This window comes from Parasteatoda tepidariorum, chromosome 9 (assembly GCF_982258835.1).
Source record: "Parasteatoda tepidariorum strain Cologne lab strain chromosome 9, Ptep-v5.0, whole genome shotgun sequence".
Lineage (NCBI taxonomy): Eukaryota > Metazoa > Arthropoda > Arachnida > Araneae > Theridiidae > Parasteatoda > Parasteatoda tepidariorum.
Window position 1 is genome coordinate 14,634,560 of NC_141763.1, and position 27,153 is coordinate 14,661,712.

The 27,153-nt window shown below is 29.5% G+C and overlaps 1 protein-coding gene across 6 annotated transcripts; it reads right to left on the bottom strand.

Moving 5' to 3' along the window:
• Positions 1-674: 674 nt before the first annotated feature.
• LOC107440379 (uncharacterized) lies at positions 675-27,114 on the bottom strand. Of its 6 annotated transcripts, XM_087150921.1 has the most exons (8): positions 26,822-26,957; positions 18,969-19,184; positions 16,556-16,756; positions 12,757-12,886; positions 10,284-10,342; positions 7,505-7,598; positions 3,930-4,108; positions 675-842 (listed from the first exon to the last, which is right to left on the bottom strand). In XM_087150921.1, exons 3-8 carry the CDS (start codon positions 16,733-16,735, stop codon positions 774-776), a joined length of 711 nt encoding a protein of 236 aa, XP_087007047.1. In that variant the 5' UTR covers positions 16,736-16,756; positions 18,969-19,184; positions 26,822-26,957; the 3' UTR covers positions 675-773. The 6 variants fall into 6 exon arrangements, with proteins under 6 accessions (XP_087007047.1, XP_087007044.1, XP_087007048.1 ...); XM_087150918.1 differs by lacking the exon at positions 18,969-19,184 and having other exon boundaries at positions 26,822-27,114; XM_087150922.1 differs by lacking the exons at positions 18,969-19,184; positions 26,822-26,957 and adding an exon at positions 18,120-18,209.
• Between the last annotated feature and the right edge of the window lie 39 nt (positions 27,115-27,153).

Consider the following 27,153-nt stretch of genomic DNA (forward strand, 5'->3'; position numbering starts at 1 on the left):
TTTTTTTTAATGAACTCTACTGTTTACAAATATTATTAAAAATTATTTTATTTCATTCACTGTATTTTTTTATAATACTTCATATTGCTTGGTATATAAATTACATTAAAAAAAAAATCAGCCACTTCAGAATATAATAGTTATTAAAAAAATATTTAAAAATTAGTGCTTATAATAAATTAAATTTAGATATTAAAAGGATATCACCAAAATATACTTCGACACCTGTTTTTTAGACAGTTAAAATATAAAGTGTTTTTCAGAAATCTTTATATTCAATCCACAAAATCATGAAATAAATGTTCATACATATAGAATTAAAATATAAACAACAGTTCCTCATTTATCATCACCAATCTATTGAACACTAATGTGCATATATATTATTTAAAAAAAGTAATAAAATTTCTTTTTTGCCTTGACAACAAGTAACTGTTAACTGAAATACCAAGCAAGGGCACAGTCATAAGCACAAGAAACAAAAAATCTATAAAAAGGTATCTAATATTATTGAATAATAAAAAGGAATTGTTCTCTTTATACAAACAAGACATCAATCACTCCTTGTTTCTAGGATTTCACAAGGGTTCCGTCTCCAAGCTATTACTTGGAAAGAATGGCAACGTCGACAAAGGAATGGTAACTTTTAAAGAATATACAATGAAAACCAGAAATTCACAATAAACAAAATAAATATTTAATAGGAATCATCATCAAAGTAAAAGTGATAAATAAATATTTCAATTACAAATGTTGAAGCAAAACATTTTATTTCAAAATTTAAATCTCTTCTTATTTTTCGTTTTCTTAAGATTCATGGAAGATGAAGCTTGATTGCAAGCCTGAAATGAAAAAGAAACTGTATTTCACGATTTACATATAATAATAAAAATACACTTAGGTAAAGTTTTTGGTAGTTAAAAATCCTATAAATAAAATTTTTCTGAAAAAAATTGCAACATTTAGTGTAGGAGAGAAAACTATTACAACTTCCAAAGGCTATAGGTGACAAGAATGTTACCCAATAACTGCATAGAAATTTGATTTTAGATATTTTTTAGACCATTTACTTATCTAATGTATCAAAACCATTGAGTAAAATTAGTTGAAGGCAAAGACTGAGTTATCCAAAGTTAATCTGACAATGATTGTTGACTTCAAAACAGACTTGAAAATTTAAATTTTCAATTAGTAGCCAGTGGCTGGTAGCAAGCCCGTAGCCAGGGGAGGACCGTCGGGACAAATCCCCCCCCCCCCCCGAAATTCTGGGATTCAAACTTTTTAGTCTTTCTTTGAGCCTCTCAGTAAAAAGAAAAACTGTCGAATCAAACCTTTTATTAACTAACTTTATTAAGCATATTTCGGGATATTCCGGTTTGTCCTAAAAAAGTAATCGAAAAATTTTCTTCAAATCTCCGTTGCATGTCTTTGTAAACTTTGTTTACAAATTGATTATAATTATTATGTAATATTAATTGAAAAATAATTATTATGCAATATTTTTTAATTACTAGTTTAACTTTTGCAAACAACAGAATAAACAATATTTATTACAATGTTTTCCCCCTGCTTTGCATGTCTGAAACCGTCCGTGCTTCTTACCATATCCCCCCACGAAAAAAAATCCCGGCTACGGCCTTGGCTGGTAGACTAATAACTTAGCAGCCACTTTTTCCTCCAACCTAATGAGTCAATAATCAATACTGATAGGTCATTTTTATTTAATTAATGATCCCGATCATTAAGACACAGTTCCCAGTAGAACACCGAAGTCAAGCATCACTGGCTGCGGTCAGTAAGCGGGTGGGTGACCACTTTGATCATCTGTCCTCGTTAAACTGTTCTAAAGTAATGTGCTCGACTTCGCGCACAGGTCGTCGGGCTACCAAAACGGAAGAGCCATCCCCTCTGTAGAGGATCAAAATTTTGATGGCATGTCTTCGGATCATCCTCGGGGATGTTTCCCGGATCATCGCCAATTGCCCATTGTGCAGCTCTAGTGCGACGTAAATAAAAGAAAGCTATGAATAAAAATGTTTTCTTTAAATGTTCACGGAATAAAAATGGTTTACTGCATTCATCTAAACTATCCTTTACTATATTTCGGGTAAACATACACAATGAGAATGCCTCTGTGGCTGAGCATTAATAAGATCTACGGCCCCTGGCCAAATTATTAGACACACTATAAGATTCTATGTAAAATCTTAATTATTAGGTGATACTATACAGCTTTATTGCTTTTACGTGGCTTGCACTTGTTTACCTTTAACTTAAACGATATATAATGTAAATTCGACGATAGATTATATAAATATTTATTATAGCAGGTATTATATTAGTACATTATTATTAATTCGACCAAATCATTAGACGCACTGTATTTTTTTAATAACTAGTGTTTTAATAACTGCATGTTTTGCACGAGTGTATATGCGATACTTTAAACATACATGTAATGAGTGCTATTCTAGAGATTTTTTATATACTTCCTAATTGTAATTATTTTCAAAGTATTGCATTACAATGTTAACCAATTAATACACGAACGTAAACAAGTGCAAACTGGTTTCAGTTGTGTAAGTCAGTTGATAATTTATATAGAATCTTTAGTGCATCAAATAATTTGGCCAGGAACTGATACTAGTCAAAATCGGTCGAATCGTTCCTCAGAAATCGAACCTTAAATATCTGACTTTCTTAGAATTCGATTTCACAGGAACTGTAAAGTACGCTTTTGTATCCGATTTCATAAATTAAAATATCGTCTGCATTAATTAATTAGCCTATTTTCGGTCACCCCCTCAAATCATTAAGATTAAGTCCTAGAACGTGAAGATTCGATCATTAGATCAAAAGTTATTCGTCGTGGTCAGCTTTTTTGTTTTTCGTACTTTAACAATGTTTTTTGTTTTTTTCCCCCAGAAAGTTAGCACTTTATTTCTTTGAAGATATAAAAAAGCATTGATTCCTTAAATCACAAATATTTGATTATTTCCTAAATCACTGACCAGAAAAACACAGATTTTGAAAGTTAAAAGAACAAATTCATAAAAAGTGTTTTAAAATCAAAATAACTATTTGATGTAAACATGAATTAAAACTTCTTAATATCTCCTTATACTTAACCTAGCCAATTTTTTATTCAACACCATTTTGACTATCGGTGAAAATTAAGTTCTCCAGTTAAGTTTGTCTTTTAAAAGTAGCAGAGTAGTGAACGCATTTCTAAAGTAGTTTGTAGTTGCTACATTTTTTAAAAAAAGTAGTTATAGTTAACTACAATTGTAATAAAGTAGAACTACAGAGTTAGCTACTGAAGTTAACTACAAAGAAAATGTAGTTTTACCGACCACCACCCCTGGGTGCTATCTATTTGGGCAATTTGATCTAGGAGAGCGATGAATCAATACCAATACTATTTGAATTATAAATCAAAATGATGAATAAATACCAATGCTATTTTTATTATGAATGAATACAATTACAAAGATTTTAAAAACCAAGAGATGATTTTAAATCACATATTGGAGATATTTAAAATATGGATAAAGCAGGATGGATTATCAAGATGATTCAACTGAGTAAATTATAGATGATTACGCAAAAAATATCTTAAACTTTAAAATGGCAAGATTTCCATTTGACATATTGATAATATAAAATTTCATTTTGCAAAAAAAAAATATATTCAGAGACAACATGTTTCGAAGCTTGAAAATATGCGCCCATTCTCAAGACTCGACAGATGTGAATGAGGCTTGAATATATTCCTCACTCACATGATGGAGTCTTGAGAATGAGCACCTGTTTTTAAGCACTCAAAACACTGGGATTTTTATTACCATCAGCATATTTTTTTTAAGTAAATGAAGTTTTATACATATTGCCAGTGGATAAATACAATATAAAATGGTAGATTTCTGAACCTGTGCAATATTTTCTTCATTTGGACCTTCAGATCCCGAATCAGAAATTTCTCGTTTGACAGGAGCTTTTCTGTCCAGTTCTTCCCTATCTTCATCATATTGTATTGGAAATGAAGATTCAGGTATTTCCTTCTTAATCGGCATTTGAGACTTATCTGGACTTTCTGACAGTTGATTTTCTGTAAGTCAATGGTAATTGTATAATTAGATTCAAATTCAATTATAAATGCAAGTTTTCTAAAAAAAAATAAACCTTTTGCTAACTTATGGAATGAAAGATTTTTCTGTAATATCAAGGTAAGCAAAAGACATAAATCCACTACAATATTAATCTAAGAGACGTGATGGCTCAGGTGATACAGCGTTCGCAGTCTCATGAGCTGAACCGGGTTTGAATACCAGCTGGTCGATACGAATTCCACATTCGCCTTGCACCGACCACAGTACTGACGTAAAATATCCTCAATGGTAGACGGATCAGAGGTTAGAGTCCTCTTGCCATCAGGCTAAAATTGGGAGATTTTGCTCGCCATGTAACCAAATGTGGGTTAGTTCCATCGAAAATTCCTCCACGAAGGCAAATTTCTCACATTACAGGAGTTCCCTTGTCTTCCAGGTTCAAAATTACAAGGTTCAAAATTACAAGGCTACGGTGTGAAGCATTAGTAGTCGTAAACCAAAAAATCGGGTCGGCTGTTCAATGACAATTTTAAAATAAAAAGCTTATCTAAAATCTTAATTGCCTAATTTCTATAAAATAATTCATCATAATGTAGTCCCCTACCTCATAATGTAGTGATTATTTTTATTCAAGATGCCTTTTCTAAGATATGGGGATAGATTTGTGCAATAACTTCAGCAGTAATAGTTAATACAAAATTTAAAATGGTACAATACCATAAACAACAGTTTTTTTCTTCAAACAATAGAATACACTTCAATATACTTAACTGTAAAAAGATCAACCAATCATAAAAAATTTAAAAATAATGTTTTAAGTTTCATTACAAAACAAATAAAATAATTAAGGAAGAAAATAATAAAAATATAAAACAGTTACTAAAAGCACATTTTAAAAACACAGAAATTTGGTGCTTTCTGCAGTTCTTATATATATATTGTATAGTTTTGTAATTGAAACTAAAACCCATAGAAAATACACAGCATTTCGTATCTTATATAATATGTCTTTTGGTCATTATGTAAAAAATTTAAAAATACATTAAAAATTTTAAAATAAATGGATGTGTATAAAGGTACTTTGAAAGTGCCTTTATACACATCCAGGGTGCATAACTAAATTTTCAACATAAAATAAGCACCTTTTAAGTACGTTTTAAGCACTCAAAAATATTTTTAAGCACTACACATTAAAAAAATGCAAAATAATTTTCAAAGACTTTACATGATCATGATAAAATAACCAGTTTCTGACAAAGAACTATTTTCTTGATTATATTAGCCACTATAGATGAAGAGGTTTTTCCGTTTGATATCAGAGGGAGGAAAATGATGCCCGAAATTGAGAATATCTTGTAAAATGCAGCAGAGTTTCAGAGAAGAAAAAGCAAAATAAAAGAAGAAAATTAATTTAAAAAAAAAAAAATTAACATAAAAATAATTAATTATAAATTTACAATAAAAACAATTATTATCTTCCAAAGAAAAGCAGATAATACAAATGAGACTTAGAATCTTGCTTTAAACAGAAAAAAATAATTTAATTATGTTAAATCTTAGTGGCACAATACGATTAATTATGCATTTTGGTGTCAGATGTAAAAAATCTAAAGTGCATCGAGATTTTTTTTTTTTTTTTGTAAATCAAAATGCAATATGTTTCAACACATTTGTGCAAAATAACCTGTCTTGTTACAGTTTACTATAATAATTATTTATTGTATTTTCTGCTATTAGTGTGATTTCTTTAAAAAAAAACTGCACTTGTGAGAGATTCATTAATAGAGGTTAAAAATTTTAAATGATATAGCCATTCATTTAACAGCTTATAACTTATTGAAACTGATATTTAAAAGTTAATAGTCATTATTTCTAAATCTTCAATTTTTTACTTTGAACATGATACCTTGTTTGTTTAAAATTCCTAAAAATTCTGATAGACCTTACAGTGTAATTGACGAACTAGAACGAACAGAACATAAAACTAAACTTTTTGCTTTCCTAATAAACTCATATGAACAAAATTTTCTATATTCTATGTTTATACATCATTTAACATGTTTCTCATATATTCCTTAGTTTTTACCAGCTCTTTCAGGGTAAAAAGGGAAACAGTTATCAACTTTGGAATGCAAGCAACATTCACATATTTTCACTGCACAATTCCAATTTTGAACCAATTGTCAAATATTTACCAACAAAACAATAAAATTAAATGTTAACATATAGTTGGTTTACAAAAGAACTTTCTTTTTAAATAAAATGTGTTGTAAAAGGTTATAATGAGATTGAGAAAATTACCATCAATGCAATGATTTTAGACAAACACTGCTGCTAGCGTTGTAAGAAAATGAGGGATTAGTTGGCTTTGCTGAGAAAGAACAATATACAGATTTCATTGGATGACAATACAAAAGCTTTCAAAAAAGAGTGCAATAAAAAATCTATTATTAAATTATAATCAACTAATTTTTGGAGAATTTTATAAAGTTATTAAAACATTTTGAATTGTTTCCCCAGAAGAAAAAATACTCTCAAAGAGTTGAAACAAACTTGACTGATAACTGGAATCAGCCCATGGACTAGAAGAAAGAAAAAAAAACATTTATAAACTGAAGCTAACCCATTCTTCTGTCTCCACCACAATCTTTGCCTTTAATAAACTGTATAGTCCCATAGTTTCCAAAGAGGTCAAAGGTTTCTCCATTCATTTAGCAACTGTGAGAGAGTTTTTATGTGGCATTCTAGTTTAACAGGGTTATAATAGTAAATTTTAAAGCAAGCAAAATATTGCTAATATGATGATATTTCAGCTGTTTGGTGATAAATTTCCAATTAAAAAAAAAGGGGGTAAAATAATTTAAATTAAGAAAAAAAATTTCAGCTTTTCTTTAATATTCCCGGTTTTTCCATATTTTTATCTAAATTCCTCAAATTTTTCCAGTATAAAAAAAATTTCCAAAAAATTCCAGGTGGGTGGCTACCCTTATTGTGTATAATGCAAGTATTGCGTATGACTGTGCAAATAAAATGATCGAAATGGCAAAAAATAAACTTGTCCCAGACTTTTGTCATATTACAACAATTTTGGACTGTTTTTGACACTTTCAACAGGTTTTTGATGTGTCATATCAAAACCAGTTATTGATGTCAAAAACCAAATTTTATTCAAAATTGCAAAAAAGAGAGAGAGAGAGACTGATAGTCAAAATCCGTCTTCAAACATCAAGATTAAAATTGGAAGAGGATGTTACAAAATAAAAAATTTATAAAAGTCTGTTTGAATATGATAAAACACATTTTTTTTTTAACTTCCCCAATTCCTTTATATTTCATTGTTATAAACAGAGATTATTTTTAAATTACATTCAGCTAAAACAATAATAATAACTTACTCTGAAGTTCCATAACTTTTTTTCTTTCGACGGAACAGTCTTGCATGTCTCTTTGAACATTCAAAAACGAATCGACAATATCAGCATCAGAAACCTGAAACAGATTAACTAAAAATTAGTTTATTTCTTAAGTTTAAAAAGTAATAAAGTTGACACAATACATATACAGCTCAATAGATATATACTTGCATGCAGTAACAATTTTAAAAGGTAAAATTAAAATGTTAATTTAGTTAATAGGTAATAAAAAAGTTGTTTCTTTTTTAAATGGTAGCGCTTTTACAGAGTGTTTAGTAGCTTGGAACTTTAAAAAAGTGACTTAGGAACCAAGAATATTTTTTCTTTATATATATATAACTGTCGGTGAACAGCCGACCCAAATTTTTCAGTTCACAACTACTAATGTTCCACTCCGTAGCCTTGCAATTTTGGACCTGATCCAGAAGACATGGAAACTCAGAATCAAGTATTGGAAGAAATTTTGCCCTCGTGAAGGACTTTTTTATGGAACTAACTCGTATTTGCGTTATATGGAGTGGAAAACCACAAAAACCTTTCAAGGTTAGTCTGACGGCAAGGAAACTCTCACCCATGATCCATCTACCACTGAGGATATTTTACATCAGCACTGTGCAAGGTACTTGTATCGACAAGTCATCGCTGGGATTTGAACCCGGTTCACTTCATTGGAAAGCGAAAGCTCTATCCTCTGAGCCATCACGGCTCAATTTTTTTTTAAATAAGAGGAACTTTTTCAGAAAAAAATGACAAATTTATTTAAAAGCTGCTTTTTTTTATAAGAAAAGTATGTACATAGTCCCTGCCAACTTGAAGATGATTTTCTCCAGTTGTAGTAAAATAAAACTTTCATTACTACTATCAGCAGAAATATCTGTTTTATTTGGCTCAGAGTTCAAAAATAACACTGTATTAATTTTCATCCACTTTTATAAATATTAAACCTTTAGTGGTCCAAATCATTTTAAATAAAATTTAAAAATCCAAGAAAGTAATAAAAAGCATAAACTTTACTACAAATTTAAAAGCATTTAAAATTTTATAGAAACTACGTAAAAATTGGCAGTTATGTATATAGTGACAGGGTGCATAGCCAAATCTATCCAAAAAAAATAAGCACCTTTTAAGAACTTTCAAGCACTTAAAATATATTTTTAAGTACTATATACACTAACAAAATGCAAAATAATTTTCAAAGACTTTGCATGATCATGATAAATAACTAGTTTCTGACAAAGAACTTATATTAGCCATTATAAAATGATCAGGAGATTTTTCGGATCGATATCAGAGGGTGGAAAATGAAGCCTAGAATTGAGAATATCTTGCAAAATGCAGCTCAGTAGTACATGAGAGTGCAGTCTCACCGAACCCAGTTCAGTAGACACACATGCGGACTCGCAAGTATTTCATCAAACATGTAAAATGATTGGCGCTTTCATAAGCTAGGGACTGACGGTGCGCCGAAATAGATTGTGATTGAATGAATTGTGAAAACGTTGCATAGAACAATGTGAAAAGCACGCTTTTGCATAATTTGTGGTGAAAATTGACATGGTAAAGAAAAAAATCTCATTTTCGAAAAGGGAAAATTAGGCACTTTTTAAAAACACCCAAAGAAAAAAGCACTCTCAAGAGGTTTTAAAAAATGAAAATCGAAAATAAGCACCTTTAAGCACTTTTTAAAAATGCTACATATCAGATGTTCCAACAGAGATATACCTAAATAAAAGTAATGAATGAACACAGACTTGCAACTAATTAAGATCTTCAAAAAATTGATAATTAAGGCTGAAAATCATGCTTTTGTATTAAAACGATTCAAATTCTTGCAAAAATAAACATAAAAAGGCACATAAAAATTAAGTTATATTACTAATTAAAATTTAGTTTTATTACTATAAACTTTTTGTTAACTGTACAAACCAATGTCAATCAACAACATCTTTCATACAGCTAGAGGACTGGTCATCTTTATAAAACTATAATGAATTAACATTTGGGCCACCGCAACTCATTGTAAACATATTTTTATAGGGTGAGTTAGAATTTGATAATGCTACTATGATTTAATCATGCAAAATTTTACCACCAAAAAGAAAAAGTTAGAATGTATTTTTGTTCAATTTTGTGTTAGATTAATACCGAATTGACTAGAAACTAGTTTAGCAAAATTTCCCTCAATCAATGCCAACCCATCCAAATTGGAAAAAAAAAGTGGAAGAAATCCCTCACTCTATGTTTGACAAAAAAAAGAAAGAAACGAAATAGAAAATGAGCACCAGCATCAGCTAGTCATTTCATACAAATTTTTTTTAAAAAAAAAAAACAGGGTCTTCAGGGACCAAATGTTAAAAACAAAGGATAGAAAAGGAACCAAAACCAAAAAGGGTACTTTACAGGACCAAATGTTAAAAAAGGTATAGAAAAGGAATCAAAATGAAAAAGGGTACTTTACAGGACCAAATGTTAAAAAAAGGGATAGAAAAGGAATCAAAATGAAAAAGGATACTATACAGGACCAAATGTTAAAAAAAAGGGATAGAAAAAGGGCACTTTACAGGAACAAAACTCTAAACATACCGCTTTTATAAAACTTCATCAAAAATTAAAAGATGGAATACTCAAAATAAATGTGAAATTATTAAAAACAAAGTGAACTATAACTAGATAATTCTAAAAAGAGTAAAAACACTAAATGGAAAAATTAAAAAAAATAGACAAGTACAGTTTGCAGGCATAAAATCATATACTTACTAACATTTGTATTATTCATTAGATTAAAGGCATTTAAGTTCATTTTATAATCCTGTAAAATATCTGGAAAATAAGAAAAATATGTTACATCTAGGAATGAATTTATTTGTGTTCTTTTAAATACATGCCTGCAAGATATAAATATTAAAATAAATAGAAAAATAATAGATTAGATAATAGAAAGAAAAAAAACGCTTTTTTTAAAATCTTTGTAAAAATGATTAATCATTTATTATTGTGAAATAAGAAAACAAATAACTATATGATTCGGTATTTTAGAGTAATTTGTAACAGCTAATTTTAATTGAATTTGGATTTATTTGAAACAGCAATTTTAGTTTCGAAATAGTTGGTACAATTATAATTTTGTAGTAATTTGGAGAAGTAATCTATTATTATCCACTAAAAATTATTGTAAGAATAATTTTTGTATAAATAATTTAATTTTATTTTCATGTTTTATTTATTTAATACTAGCCGAATGTTTGTCTTTCATACGTGGTGAAAAAAAGAATAATAACCAATAAATTAGTACTGAACAACACTACAAAATCATGCACAAAACTAAAATATATATACCAACACAATTAATGTAGCTAATTAATTCCAACATTTTTGATTAATTATTATATTTTGCCATTTCAGGTGGCTTTATGTTATTAGATTAAGCAAAACTAATTCTTAGTAGTTCATCCCATCAAATTAAAGATTAACTCTATTCATCACTTGGCATGATGCTGTTGCTTGAAGTCAACTCATGAAAGTTAAAATTTACCACAATAAACCAATATTCTACGGAACTTATTTATTTTGAGGGACCGTAAAAAAATGTCCACGCTACCTAGATTTAACCCACCCTGAATTGATGCAGTTTTAATAGGCACCAAATGCACTAATATAATACAGGGTGGTTAAAATTAAACGCACAGTACTCAGAGGCTCATAACTCCGTTTCTACTGGACGGATCCGAATGAAATTTAAAATATACGTTATGTAGAACATGCGCTCCAGGTTTTTGAAATAAAAAAAAAGTTGAAATTTTTGCCGAAAATTTCGTCGAACTTTGAAACTTTTGTCGAAAATGTAAATTTTTTTATAGCAAAAACCTCAAGCGCATGTTCTACATAACGTATATTTTAAATTTCATTCGTATCCGTCCAGTAGAACCGGAGCTATGAGCCTCTGAGTACTGTGCGTTTAATTTTAACCGCCCTGTACATTGTATCTATATTAGTATCTTTGGTAACTATTCAAACTACGCCAATGAATACAACAGCTATGGGACCTATTACCAAAATTATTAAGCAACATTAGCCTCAATATGTTTCTCCTTAACAAATTAGTACCATTTTTCATCAATTTTGGTTTATAGAGTACTTAGTTTATTTTTTTTTTTAAATTTTAATTAGTAAGTATTACCAAAATTAAGTGACCATTATTGGAAGCAAAAATTATAAGGCAATTTTTTACTTTCCTTCTAAATGAATTAGGACCAATAATTCATTAATTTTGCTCTTTTAGTAAATATATTAATTCCTTTATATGTACTTTTTGGTTAGCTGGGTGCAAGTAAATTCAACTATTTTTTTACTTTCTCTTAATATTTTAATTAATTTTTGTGAACACCCATTTTGTTGTGTTTAAATTTAATAAAAAAAAACAGTTAAAAAAGAAAACCCAAATAGATGCTATTTAAAAATAATTGCACAAATAAGAATTGAGTAATTATTTATATTGAGTTTGAATGATTGTGAAATACTGAGTCACTGCCTTAAAAATAATGGTTAGAATCAGTTTCTTTGGAAGAAAAAAAAAGACTTTGGATTTTTTTTTCTTCGTAAAACCTGTATGCTTTATATTGAAAAAAAATCCAAATAGATATTATTTAAAAATAATTATACAAATAAGAATTGTGTGATTATTTATATTGATTTTGAATGATTATGATCATTGTTGTGCATGGTCAATAAAATATTTGTCAACAAACACATGTTTTAGCATAAAATAACAGTTTAGCTCAGTCTACTGACAAATATTTGGATCTCTTGTTAATACTATACAAAATCTAATTTATATTTATATAAGTTTAGGCTTGAAACCTTTTTCATTGTAGAGAATGAGTGAATGATCAGAAACAAACTGATCAAAGAAATTGTGAGTGCCACAATTTTGTTAACGTAAAAATTATGCCAATAGTCCTAACCCATCTGCCATAAAACACTAAAATATTTAACTGGTCGTTCGAGTTAATTGAGTAGAGAAACACTGTTCTATAAAACAATTGGAGAAATGTCCATTTCAGGTTTATTTTCAAAATGGCTAAGGTATGTAAGCATTTAAAATTTTCTATAAAGAAAGTTTTTAAAGGTAAATAGTTTCTGAAAGAAAAACATAAAACTATAATAATTTTAAAAAAACTTGTAAGGAATAATAGAAGTTCTAAAAACAAAAGAATAAAAAAATATCAGCAACTAACGTTTAGATTTAGATACTGATTCAAGATTCTGTTTGCTTTCCCATTGGCTAAGTCTTTTCTTTAAAGCAATGTTTTCCTGATAAGTTAACAAAGCATGACAAAGAGTAGGCACTAAAATGTGCGTTCTTAGCTGCAAAAAAAAATTTCGCTTTAATCATCAAATATATGTATATTTTTACAATACATTTACACATAAATATTGAATTCATAAGGAAGTAATAATAATGAAAGAAACAAAACTTTTTGATAATATTTATCATTCTTTCATACTTCTTTACAGTTCTAAACTTATAAATTACAAAAATACATTAATATGTACTGGTTAAAGCGAATTGTATAGAAATATTTGAGGTTGCACGATTTAAATCACCAGCATTAATAGTATAATATAACAACACAATGTTTTTAAAATTTACTGGTTTTGTTTGTTTATCAATGTTTATTAAATAAATATATACAAATAAATAACTGTTGTGCAAAAAATATGCATAATATATCATCAATCGCTAAAAAAATTAAATTATTTATTCAATCCTTTTCTCAATAAATAAAAATCATTAATATAAATTAATCATCTTTTTATTCCACAACCTTGCAGAATCAATACAACTTTAAAAACACTGGCTGAACACGTTGACATAGAATTCCAAATCATTACATGGTTGCTGAAATGTTTTGTCTTATTATTCCTCACTTTCTTTTCCGACAACATACCTGAATGTATAAGGTTACGAAATGAGCCTTGTCAATAATTTAAAACAATTAATAGCCAATGCATGAATTCTTTACCATTTCTTGGTGAAAATTCTCATACCTACTTGCATTCATACCTGCCAACATTGGAGAAATAAAATAACGGAGATTTTACTAGCAATATTTTTTAGCCTACAAGTGAAGTTTTGATACATCATACATAATCATGTAAGTTAAAAAGAGAAATTCAAAATAGGAAATAATATAAGCACTTAAATTTGGCAAAGAAAAAAAAATATGTATATAAATCTTAATCTAAAGAAGATTTTTTTTTAAACCATTATTTATAATTAAACTATAAACGCTCAAGATACTGCATTACTAGCAATAGCATCATCTGTTAAGGAATAAGAGTATTTTTGCCATCAGAGGATATTTTATTGCCAATTTTTTTTTAAAATTTCTTCAACCAATACAGAGAAATATGAGAATATATGGTCATAAAATACAAGAATTTGAGAATATATAGTCGTAAAATTCAGGAGACTTGGCAGGTATGCATTTTGGATCTTTCAATGGTTAGAGATGTCCTGTGGGGCTTAGCCCTTACAGCCAGACACTCAAAACCATTTCCAAAATTTATTATTTTATTTAAAATATTACATAGATAAAATATTCTTTAATTTGGCAATTTGAGCTTTACGTTAACATTTTACGAAACATTAATTTTTTATTCTGATTAATATCGTACACTTGCAATAATATTCTATTTTCCACATATTTCATCTATAATAATTAGAAGCATCATTCCCTTATAAAATCCTGAACTATGAAGACTAAGTATCATTTACTTTTAATTTTGTTTAATTTTAAAATCAACAAAATCTACTTCAATTGCAACAACCAATAACACTTAATTTCCATCATAATAATATTCTTAAACTGCAACATATATTTATAAATATTACTGAATAATTCAATATAATTTTTATACATAAAAGACGTTAGTGTTCTAGTATAATCATGGGAGCCACTCTAAAAAAATGTCAAGACTAAACTTTTTTTTGACCAATTAACACAATCTAGCGTTGTTTACCAGAATTTTCATAAATTCATAGCTCAATGACTCCAAAATGTATCTTTCCATAATAATGGTACAAATATTAAATCAATGATTTGATTTTTTTTTATTTTTATATTTTGTTAATTAATTTTTCAAAGTAAACAAGATAAAAATAATAGTTAACTAGTAGATCTTTTTACACCGATCACTGGATAATAAACTACTAATTTTTGCATGAAGCTGTTTATATATCTACTTTTTTTTTTGCTTCATCATTATTTATTTCATGCCTTATCCCCATAATTTTCTCTTAAATAATCCTAACCTTGGTCATTAACTAAAACGTTAGGGGAAAAATCAAAACTTAAACAAATCTAGATACAACAATAGTACAAATTTTGTTTAAGCAAGCAGGCACTAAAGTTCAATCAATTCCATCCTTTCATTGCAATGCGACATTATTACTAGATCCCTTCAAAATAAATATGAAATAACAATGTTTTCATTAAAATGTAATATTTGAATAAAATTAACTACAAAAATAAATAGAAAATGTTTGTATCATTTTTAAGGTAAAAAGGACATTTTAATTTAAATTACAAATGGAAAAAGAGATTAATTGATGAAGTTCAGTCTCATGATTTTTTCTCAACACTGATTTCAGTCCCCAGGACTGAAGAGGGGCACCCATGATCATAATTTACAATTCCTTAATCTATTTTGATAATTAAATGCAGTATTTTTGTTGTTCTCTTTTAATAATAATGTTTTTATATTCTCCTTAATTTTATTTTCAATGTCAGTGAAAAATATGAATCATATCTCGGGGAAGAAGAAAATCTCTTACTGCTTGTTTTCTAAATGAGTGCTCAGTGTTTTTAGATAAAATAATCATTGGGGGGGGATAAATGCTGTCAAAAACACACCAGACAATAAGAAATAGTTGAATATGATTTATTTCGGTTTCTTGTTTTAAAAATCTCAACAAAACTTGTGTTTTTACCAAGAAGCTCATTCTGAAAGACATATTTTTGCACAAAGGCTCATTTGAAAAATAACATTGATTATTACAATTTTCCAGAGAAAAATTTATGATTTTTTTTTTTAATTCATTAAAAAAATTTCAATAAATTACCCTGCAATGATCCATAAACCTATATCACGTATTTGTATTTAATCTTTTTAAGGTGTTGATTGTGCTCTTTATCATTGCAGCTGCATCAATAATGTTCGGGATACTTAGTTTTTTAAGTTTCGGGTCAGCAATTTACTTTTAACCATTACATTTTTCATGAACACAATGCCAACTATAAAATCAAATGCCATGATTTTTCTTTGTAAAGAATATGCACGTTTTTGGGTCAAATTTCCCTTTTTCTTTTGCAATGAGTAATAGAGTGCTTACACACATTTTTTAAGATGACTGAACTACCTCGAGCGATTCTATTTGAGCTGTCCATTGGGTCAAAAATAGATTTTTTAACTGTGAAGCACTTTTTATTTCATTTGACTTTTCAAATATGATCTGAAACCACTTAGTACTCACAGAAAAAAAAAGACATTTAAAACATATCCAATGTTATAAAACTCACATTGCAACTATGACTACAAAGTGTGTTAATACACTATCTGGCCAAAAGTATCCGAACACTTAGTGGTATGGAATCTGGCCAAAAGTATCCGGACACTTAGTGGTATGGAATCTGGCCAAGTGTACAGACACTTAGTGGTATGGAATCTGGCCAAAAGTATCCGGACACTAGTCCAGTTTTTGAACACCCATTTCGTCAAATCACGTCTGTGCAAGACTCGATGTGTGAATGGAGCCGTTATCCTGCTGGAAGAGAAATGGGCCGAAATATAGCCATAGAGTTGTTAGTGCAGCATTGTCCAGAATGTTCACCTTGCTCGACCCGAGGATCGAACCCAGGACGCACGGGAGCGTGAAGCGCTACGACTCAGCCACCGGGTGTCTTTTCGAGTAAGAATCACATTAAAAGAAATTCATAATAAATACTTTAAACCTTTTATATTTCTACTTACTTCATGGAATGATAAGAGACAAGGCTCAAAATTAAAAATTAGAGACGCTCTATTGACATTGAACTGAACTTGGAATCTCATACATTTCTCGAAACATTCTAATTTGAAGATAAAATCCTCCCTAGTCAAATGCATGTCTAAACTTCTTTCCAGATTTCTCATGATCACATTTGTTTTCATTTTAGCATGCACATTCAAATCCTAGATTAATAATGAAATATTTTAGATTTTTATAATATATATACACATAACTATATAAACTAGTTTACTATCATTTAGTTCAATTTGAGGCCTGCAAGGCTCATATGCACTTGTAAAATAAATTAAAATGACCAAGTTTTATGTAAAGTCATAATATTATTCAAAATGCTTGACCACCACCAACTCTGTCAAGTATGTATTTAAATTTAGTTAAATAAAACCATAATTGAAAGAGTTTAGAATTACACAGCACTATGTTACAGCAACTTTTATACTGGTAATGGCAGATGTGTATTGAAAGATGTTTCAATAACTGCTAAGTTTGGCAAACTATTTCAGATCATTTGATTTTTTTTCCTGATTTGTTATACTTTTATGATTTTTTTTAAATTTAACTATTTTAATAAGCTTCCATGGTTTTGAAAATTGTTTTATTATTTGAAGATTGCAACTGATTAAAATAACTTTAAAAAAAATGCATAGTCTAAAAATGCTTTAACTTATGTTCATTAAGTTTTTAAGGTAATCAAAATCATATTTTAAAAATGCCTTATTTCATGCATGTGAAAATTTTTAGTTCGATTTCAAACAATATGATATGTTATAGAGCATCTGTGCCCGCGGATCATTACATGCTATTAAGATGGCCCTGTTGAGTTCCAATTAGAAAAATTTAAATTACACTGCTATGAAAAATCAACACCATTTGAGTATTTTAACAGGGTTAACACTTTTTAAGCACTCAAAAAATATTTTTAAGCACTATATACATTAACAAAATGCAAAATAATTTTCAAAAACTTTACACGAGTAAAATAACCAGATAAATATATGATAAAATAACCAGATGATAAAACAACCAGTTTCTGACAAAGAACTCTTTTCTTGATTATATTAGCCATTATAAAAAGATGAAGAGGTTTCTTGTTTCGATATCAGATTATGGAAAATGAAACCTGAAATTGAGAGTATCTTGCAAAATGCAGCAGAGTTGCACACGAGAATGCAAGAATCTCACTGAACCCGGCTCAGTAGACGCACATGTGGGCTCTCAAGTTATTTCATCAAACATGTAAAATGATTGGCGTTTTCATAAGCTATGGACCGACGGGACGCCAAAATAGACTGTGATTGAATGAATCGTGAAAACGTGGAATAGAACAATGTAATTTTCGAAAAGGGAAATTTGAGCACTTTTTTAAAAACACTCAATGAAAAAAGCACCTTTAAGGACTTTTACAAAACGAAAATCAAAAATAAGCACTTTTAAGCATTTTTTAATAACGCTGCGCACCATGTTTCAGCAGCTTAGACAGAATCTCACAAAGTGTGTTTTACAAGTAAACTTTAATGGGAACTTTACCTTCCTCAGTCAAAATGAGGTACAGTCAGCCCACTGAACTCACAGGCAGTGCTCTTTATACACTGCCTGGCTTCCTCAACTAGACTGAAGGGGAAAAAAAAATTATGTTATGTCATAGTGACTATTATGTAGCATGACAAATATGCAATTCACGCTTTCAATGAAATCCTATTTGATAAACTTAAATGGTCTACATTGGAAGAAATTGACATTTCTAGTGACGGACCATCATCCCAATTCAAACAGAAGTATACACTTTGCAACATTACTTTTTCATCCAGCAGGCCAAGTGGCCGAGCGGTTAGCATGCCTGACTGCGGGTTTGAATCCCGCTCTGGGCATGGATGTTTCTCTCTGTGTGTTGTCCTCTGTTGTGTGTGAATGTGGCCCACCCTATGAACGTGTATTTGTGGCAGTGAGGCATGGGTAATGTTGCTTGCCTCTGTGACTTAGGTTCATAGGTGCCCACTGGGTAATTTCAAATGAGCAACACTTCGGCATTTTATCAGGTGAAGGACGTAAAAGTTCAATACCTGCCATTAAAAAAACAACTTTTTCATCCATAAAAATCTATTGAATTTTTTTTTTTGCTTCCATAAGTCGCGGGAAAGGTGCAGTTGATGGGGTAGGCGATACCGTGAAGAGGGTTATGTGCGGAGGAATGATGGCAGGAAAATTAACTTCTTAACCAAATGATGCTAAATCATTTGCTGCAATGGGACGAATGTAATCCAGTGTCCAAAAAAGAATATTGAAAAGGACGTTACTGCATTTGAAGAACATATGTTAAGTATAAAAGGTATAATAAATATAGGATGAATCTATTGCATAAGCGTTCAAAGGAATTACCTAATTTCTTATGCATCTGTATCCACTGAAGAAGGAGAAAAATGTATAGAATAGACAGAGCCAGACTAAGGCAGTTGCCCCGGGCCCCCACATCAGAGGGGCCCCCCAAATCGATTAGAAGACTTATTTTAGGTTTCCTTCTTTAATGAACTTTTTTTAAACAAAATATCAGTACAGTGTGAAATCCGTCAGTTTTATGTTAGCTTCTTCATTAATCTATAATATGAACACAAAAAATCTATATTAATTAAATCCATTGTTTTCTAGTACGGAATTCAGCTAAATTCCAGCAATTACGATGGACAAATTTGGCCAATCAAAATTCTTCCTTTTAACATGTCGAAAAATGTGGTATGTTTACAAAAATACGGGCTTCTGATTGGCTTAACTGAGCTATCGTAATTGAGAAAATTTAGCTGAATTCCACTCTATTGTCAGCAAAGATATGAATTTTTTGCAGCTATATGACAAAGTTAACAATCAGAAAACTGTATTCAGCATGACGGATATAGAAATGTCAGAAAATCAATAAAATGGACAGAACGATATTTCGTCTAATCATTGGAAGGAGGGGGGACATTTATAGCTAATTTTAGGTTCTAGTCAATTTTCTTGTTATATATCTATAATGAGTTGAAAAATTTAAATTCCTCCATAGTTCTGTTCTTTATATTACTTAAATAGTGGAGCAGAGGGGGGCTCCAATTTGGCTAAGTCTGGCCCTGAGAATAGGAGAAGATATCTGTATGAATAAATCTACAAAAATGTCAGGTTCTTTCTCTTTTGATGTTGCAATAGATAGTTTTGCAAGTGTTAAAGTTCAAGGAAAAAATAGAGTAGTTAATTTTCTTGCCCAAATAACTGAAAGGAAGAGTCAATGTGTGTATTGTTTCTTTCTTAGCACTGTCTGGTAGGAAAAAAAATACAAACTTTCACATATAACTACAAAGATGTAGCATGGGTTCCCACGTCAGATATTATAGCAGTGCTGCCAACTCCACCTTTAAACAACCGAAGTGTCACTTTTGACAGTGATATTTCTGTTTAACTATTTGTTGAATTTGTAAGACGTCCACTCTATTAAACTTAATAAAAATGTGTTTACAATTTTTAAAGTCTTATAACAATTTATTTGACCTTGAAATGTGATAATTTAAAAAAAGAAAAATACAAATAATGTTTAGGATGGTCCAAATCACGGAATTTAACATAAATAACAGTGCATGTCAAAAATGAGAGATTTAATTTGTCCCCTCTGTTACAGGTACTTTTAATTAACTTGCAATTTGATTATGAGGCTCTTTTATTATTTTATGCCAATTAATAAAACATCGCACGCTAACCTAGTATGTTCTTGCAGAATTGTTTGTTTTCAAAAATATTTAATACATTTTCTAGAATGAAATACTTGTGTGATTTCCCCTCTGTTACACTTGGAATTTAACTTGTAATAATATTGAGACACTTCATTTAATAACTAAATAAAAAATGTATCTAAACATTGCAGAAAAGATACAGCTTTCGAAAACTTTAAACATCACAAACAGGTAAAATTTAATGAAATAAAAGCTAATTATTTCTAAATTTGCTATCAGCTTTTATTTTTCAATAAATAAAAATGTTGGCACAAATTCTTAGAAAGGTAAATAGGAATTTTAATATTAAATAGCTAAAGCATAAATTATCAATTAAATTGAATTGCATTCTTGAATTTTATTAGTTCATCCATTTATAAATGCAATAGCAGCTTTATTATTGAAAATAGCAATGAGTCAGAAAGACAATTTTTCATATTTAATATATTTTGCAATAAAAATAAACACTTATGAAATAACCAGGGTTGGGGTTTTGGACATCCTAAACTGGTTTTGGACAGGACAAATGGGTTTTACTGTCTTAAAGTGTCCAAAACCTTGAACTTTGGTAAAAGGTAAAAATTCTATAGGTGTAACCATTGTACACATAATAATTACTTGTATCAATAAATATTTGATATTTTTTTATACAATTTACTTTAACTTTTTAAAGGAAAATAATATAATAAGAAAAGATTTATAATTTTTGAAGCTCTACAATTCATTGAACAACAAAACTGAATACCTTATCCTTTGAATATAAATATGCTTTTAATACAGATAAATATAAATAATGTTTTTGCATAAGGATAAATAATGCAGTATTAAAAAATAAAAAAAATTTTAAAAAAATACTAAATTTGTTTAAAAATTAACCTTTTATTTTTCATAATGTTTTTTTAAAATTTTTTTATAATTTCTGCATTGCAGGATGATAAAAAAGACATCTATTTGAAAAAAAAAATGTTTTTACAGATAAATGTATTAATTTAAATTGGAATTACAAAATAACTGAAAATGTATGAACAGTTTTGAAAGGTATAACATCAGTTTCAGTTACTGACACATGTATCACCACTATGCTAAGAGAATCGAGCGTGAATGAAATAAAAATATTCTTGAATAGCACTATAGATAAATAAATCTGCTAATGACTAACCAAACACTTAGTCCCTAATAGTTTAATCTGTATCGCAAGGTCAAACTTCAGTATGTACTATTGAATGAGAGGACCAATTGAACTTGATTACTGATTAATCTTCCTTTGTTTAATGCTTAAATTGAAGAGTCAAACAATATTAATAAAACATTAGACTTTCAAAAATAAATATTCTCTAGTAGATTTAATTATCAATATGTTATTAGTTCTATGTTTACTTTACCTTTTAAATATTGTACAGATAAAACAAAACCCGCGGGGCAACTGTGGCCCGCCGGAAGATTTTATCCGGCCCGCGGACAGAATTTTAACTAGCCGATCAGTGGCGAATATATCTACTTTGTTTAAAAATATTTTTGTTGATTTCTTTTTAAACAAAGTACTGATGACCTTTTCACTTTCTCTATTTTTGTTCTACAAAACATAAATTAATTAAAATAGTTAGCACAAACAGCTTTAACTGGTAAAATGTTGACAGCAAAAGTTCTTTATAGAATAGCTGTAGATTAGCTACAACTAAGATTTGTCTTTCTCGAGGAGCAGACATATGGAATCTAATATAGGTGAATTGTATACTTCACATGAGGCTGACTACGCGTTTTAAGTTCCAACGAACAGATTTTTCTGCCGGCTCGAGTTCTAACATAATTTACTGCGTATGGAAAAGTTGCACACATTAGGGCTGGACGATATAGAAATTTCTTAAATCGATATAATCAACCCTTTTATATCACGATATTAGGTTATATCGATTTAACAATCTAAACGACAAAACTAAGAAATAAATCCACAGTGCCCCTTCCTTTATTCAAATGTATTGTTGTTTTTTTCTTAACTCACTTACAGTCAACTCCTAGTTCACAGAAATTTTGACAAAGTTGTTCTGATTATGAATAATTTTTTGCAGATATTCAAAAGCTTATTTAAATACTACAATTTACTAATTTTACTCTGTAACTTTTCACTAAAGGTATTGGAGAATATTGTTTACCTTTTTCTTTTGCAAATACAAAATAAGAAATAACATAATATATGAATGAATTTTTAAAAGAAGTAATATTTTTAAATGTTTCACTATAAAATAAAACTGCAACATCGAAAGCCTTTCAATTTTATTATTGTAAAAACACAATTAATAAAAATTGTGGCATTGACAAAATCTTCCACAGCAGTGACTTCATTTCCCTCCAGCATTAGGTGTTTTTTTTTTTTTTCTGGATAGTCTTTTAATAACTTGCACAGTGGCAACTGGTTTTCTAAAAACCTTATGCACTATTTTAAGGTGCTCCACCAACGTGTGGGACATGAACTTGGCAGCTTTCTCACTTCTATCTGCAACAGTTCTTGAGCATTTTTAAAGTCTCTCGACATCTTCCAACTATGGGCAATAGTGTTTTGCAGCTTCTTCACCCTAACTACTGCTTTTTGCAATAGTGAGTTTTGCAAAGCTCTATTCACACCTATATTTATGCTGTGTCCGAAGCAGGGCATATGTTGTATGTTTAATGCAGAAATCGCTTTCAAAATATTTGAGCCATTGTCTGTCGTACAACAGTTGATCTCTTACATGTTTATATCCCAATCTAATAATTGTTCTTTTAATACCTCATTTATATTGTCAGATGTATGATTTACATCAAAATGCGGACAACTGAGGCAAGGGGATTTTAAGTTCCAATTTTTGTCTACATAGTGTGCTGTAATAGCAATACTATTATTCAAAATTTGAAATTCATATTTTTTTTCTAAGCAATGAATCAAACTATCTTACTTGATTTTATGAAGTGAATTACTATTTATAATTTGTAGTAAGTGGACAATTTTTAAAAGTATCAGGAATATAGTGCTGGAGAACTTTAAATGGTATTCAGACTTTTTATTATTTCCAAAGTAATTTTAATAATAATAATAATAAAGATTTTATTTAGTATTCAGCATCGCCAACGACGAAAAAAACGAAAAAAATATTTTTGAACAACCAGTATAATCAAAAACTGTAAATATTTTTAACTCTTACAACATGTTATAGCTTTGATAAAAAAGTTTGGATGAATTTCAACAGAAATAGCATGTATTTTCACAAAAAATATGAACATTTTTATTTTTTTTTTTACTTATGTTCATTGCTATCTGTTTGTTTCAACTAAATGATTTTTTCTGAAAAAGGAGGGTGCAATTTTCTCTAGTTACCAAAACAGCAATTGTGTGTTTGGGACACAGAATTTAAAATTTAATGAAGTGAACAGATTTAGTGATAGATTCACCCGGCAATGACAAAAAAGAAGTATACCAGTAATAAGATGCAATTTCCTTTTATTCCAAATTTAATTTTTTAGTAAAATACGTTTAAGGTAAGATTTTCCATATCAGCTCCAAAGTAATCGCTAAGCATCGGTGACTTCCGGCAGCAGCACGCAAGAAACTAAATAAAAACTACACCACAAAAAAAAGGCTAATTTGAAAGTTAAAACTCGTTAACTTCCCCTTTTAATATTTTTTTACAATTGATTCCAAGTAAAACAAAACTGCAATTTCAGTTGACGCAAGAAAACAGGTACCGAACAATACGAAAATAGACCCGTAATGCACGTGCCTTAAAAAGATAAATCTCTAAACTTAATATTATGCACGCGAGAAACTACAAAAAAATAATAAATTAAAAAAAAAAAAAAAACATCACGATACACGTCTTATTCGAAAGGTGAAATCTTTTAAACTGCGCATGCATTATGGGCCTATTTCCAAACGATATGGAAATAGCCCCGTAATGCGCCATAAAAAGATAAATCTCCCAACATTTATAAAAAACACGCGAGAAATTAACGAAAAAGAATAATAATAAATAAAAGGATCACAAAAAAAGGCAGTTAAGAAAGATAAAATTAGTAAATTTCCTAAACGTTTTTTTACAATTTATTCCAATTAAAACAAAACACCAATTTTATTTAGCGACTTCAGTTAGCGCGAGCAAACAGAAACCGAACGGTACCGAAAGAATTAATGTAGCATACGCGCTGAAAGAAACCCCGGTAAGATATTTAAAGATATTACGGAAAGAAACTCCGTAATGCATGTGCCTTAAAAAAGACAAATCTCTAAATTTTATACGAGTATTACACACGCGAGACACTGCAAAATGATAATAAATAAAAACATCACAGGAAGAGTTTAATTCGGAAGGTGAAACTCGTTAACTCCTTCCAGGCAAGTCACTAAATATTTTTTAACAATTTATTTTAAGTAAATCAAAACACCAATTTTATTTGGCGTTTTCAGTTAGTGCGAGCAAGCAGGTAGCGAACGATACAAAAATTACCCCGTAATTCATGTGCCATAAAAGATAAATCTCTCAATTATATAATAAATATTTTTAATAAGGATTTTATATATAATATTTGAGAAATATTAATTTTTTAACGCTATATTTGTAAGAAATTTCTTTAAATAGTTTGAAATGATTAGTTTAAAAACAAAATTCTCAATGCAAAAGAGAAAAAATATAACACCTATTTCAGAAATCAGGATATGTAAAATTGAAGATGGGAATTTTCCTTCCTGCACGAGCAAGATATCCTAAAATCGGAATTCTAAAGAGAAGACAATCACATTCACTTGGTGGCAAAAAATCCTCCTCAAATATCGATATAAACTTGAAATCTGAATGAGGAGATTCAACTGCACCGATCCCTGCTATATCGGAATTTCTTTTTCAACCGCCAAATATCGATATAATCTAGTGAATTAGTTTTGAATGAAGAGATTCAATAGCCCATTCCGATTTAACTATACCAACCCCTGCACCAGATGTGATTTTGGCAAATAGCCAAAGAAGTTGAATGCACGTGTTACCGGGAGAATGAGTTGATAGTTGGCCTTGAATCTTTCCCTTATGCTACGGCAGATTGGACTCTGTTCTGTACATTCTCGCAATGATTAAACCGGTGTTTCACTGCATCGGAGAGAGCAACGGCGATTTAGCGTTTGTTCTCATGAATAAATCGATTTAGTAGAGTCGAAATGCTCACTCCGGAATTTTGTTGAAGATGAAATGGATAAATCGGTATTACGATGTTGGAGTTAAATCGATATATTGTCTTACATCGGTATAAAGCCCAGTCCTAGCACACATACAATGTCATTGTAAAAAATGGTGAAATTATTAAATGTATAAAATGGCTACTGCCTTTTTGAGTTATTTGTAAACATTTTTTATCCCAAAATGGCAACTAAAAAACGCAAAGTTGATGTAGAGTGACGTGCACTCAATGATGAATTGACTTTATTTTATTTCAGAAGTTTTTACTCGGCCCACCAAACTTTTTTTTCTAGATTTTTGGTCCACGACCCAAAAAGTTTGCCCATCCCTGGTTTAAACCATGGATTAATCCATTCTGTCCTAAACCTTGCCAACCCTGGAAATAACATAAATAAAAAATCTGTTACAAATTGCACATAACTTAAACTGTAGATGAATCAATAATTTGAAAGCAATTAATTAAACTAATGGGGATATTTCCGTAACATGATCTGTCACATCAACTACAATCGATAAGGTGCCAAAAAGATTTTAAACTAAACAACACTGATATCTAGATATAAATACAGCACATTTCTTTATAAGTGATACAAATTAAATTTGGTATCCTTATTTTACAACTTGTTAAACAATCTTTCTGTTTATTTACATAAAAAAATTTCAATTTCTATGTACATATATATAACACAATAAGCTTCAACTAATCTTTTTATATTATTCATTTATCTATATCTTAATTTAATATTCTAAACAAAATGTTCTTTCTCACACTTTAATATTCATATCATTGTCTTTTAATGTATTTTTATTTCAAGTATGCATTAATCTTTTAACGTTTATCCCTCTAACTGACTGCAAGAAGGATAATTTCCCTGGTCCTATTTTAAAGACCAATTATAATTATTAAAATTTTGCTTTTCCCCTAAAAAAAAACATTTTTGCGGATTTACTTTGCAAGATTTTCCTTAATTTTTACTGAGGTGCAACAACAACATGTAAATGTTTGTAAACGAGTGGTTACGAATTATGCCTTTCAAGTTGGTCCCTTTCTGTGATGTATTTTTTAGTTTCACATGGGCTGCTACCCGGATGTTGCCAAAAGTTCGCTCTGCCACAGATCACGATATGGAAATCTCCTTAAACTAATTAATGCAATTTCTTTTTTGTCTTTGTATTATACTTAAAACATTCCACAAAAAAAAAGACAATCATAATAAAAGTAATTATAGGTAAAGATTCATTTAACGCATTTCAGAAGAACAAAAAAGTGTGTCTCGGCACAACTAAATTAAGGAAGGCTTACAGAAAATCTTTGTTGTACTAGATCTTCATTAATACTTTCGCCAAATATTTCTTTAAGATTAGTAACTAAAATGGAGTATCCTTCCTCGGAAAATTTATATTTCATAATAAAATTAACTCCTGGGATATTAATCCAGCCCAAATCTTTTAAATTAGAATAATTATCGAATTCAGACATGCTTTTCTCCACAAAAATTGCTTAAGGAGATATTTGTTAACTTTTGGCTGGCGTTTGTATTAAATGCGGCATTTAAGGATGGTTGATGTAAACAATAAGCTACCTAAAACCAGTCGGAAGTATAAGTCTTAGTTTTATGACTGTTTAGCCAACAA

Bases quoted from the DNA above. Each gene is read 5' to 3' on its own strand.
- LOC107440379 (XM_087150918.1), bottom strand. From the start codon at position 26,998: ATGTCTGAATTCGATAATTATTCTAATTTAAAAGATTTGGGCTGGATT. The intron at 7,599-10,283 runs GTTAGTAAGTAT...AATCTGTTTCAG, and splicing joins ATCTAATGAATAATACAAAT to GTTTCTGATGCTGATATTGT. The intron at 843-3,929 runs GTTCAGAAATCT...TTTTCATTTCAG, and splicing joins ATGAAGAAAATATTGCACAG to GCTTGCAATCAAGCTTCATC.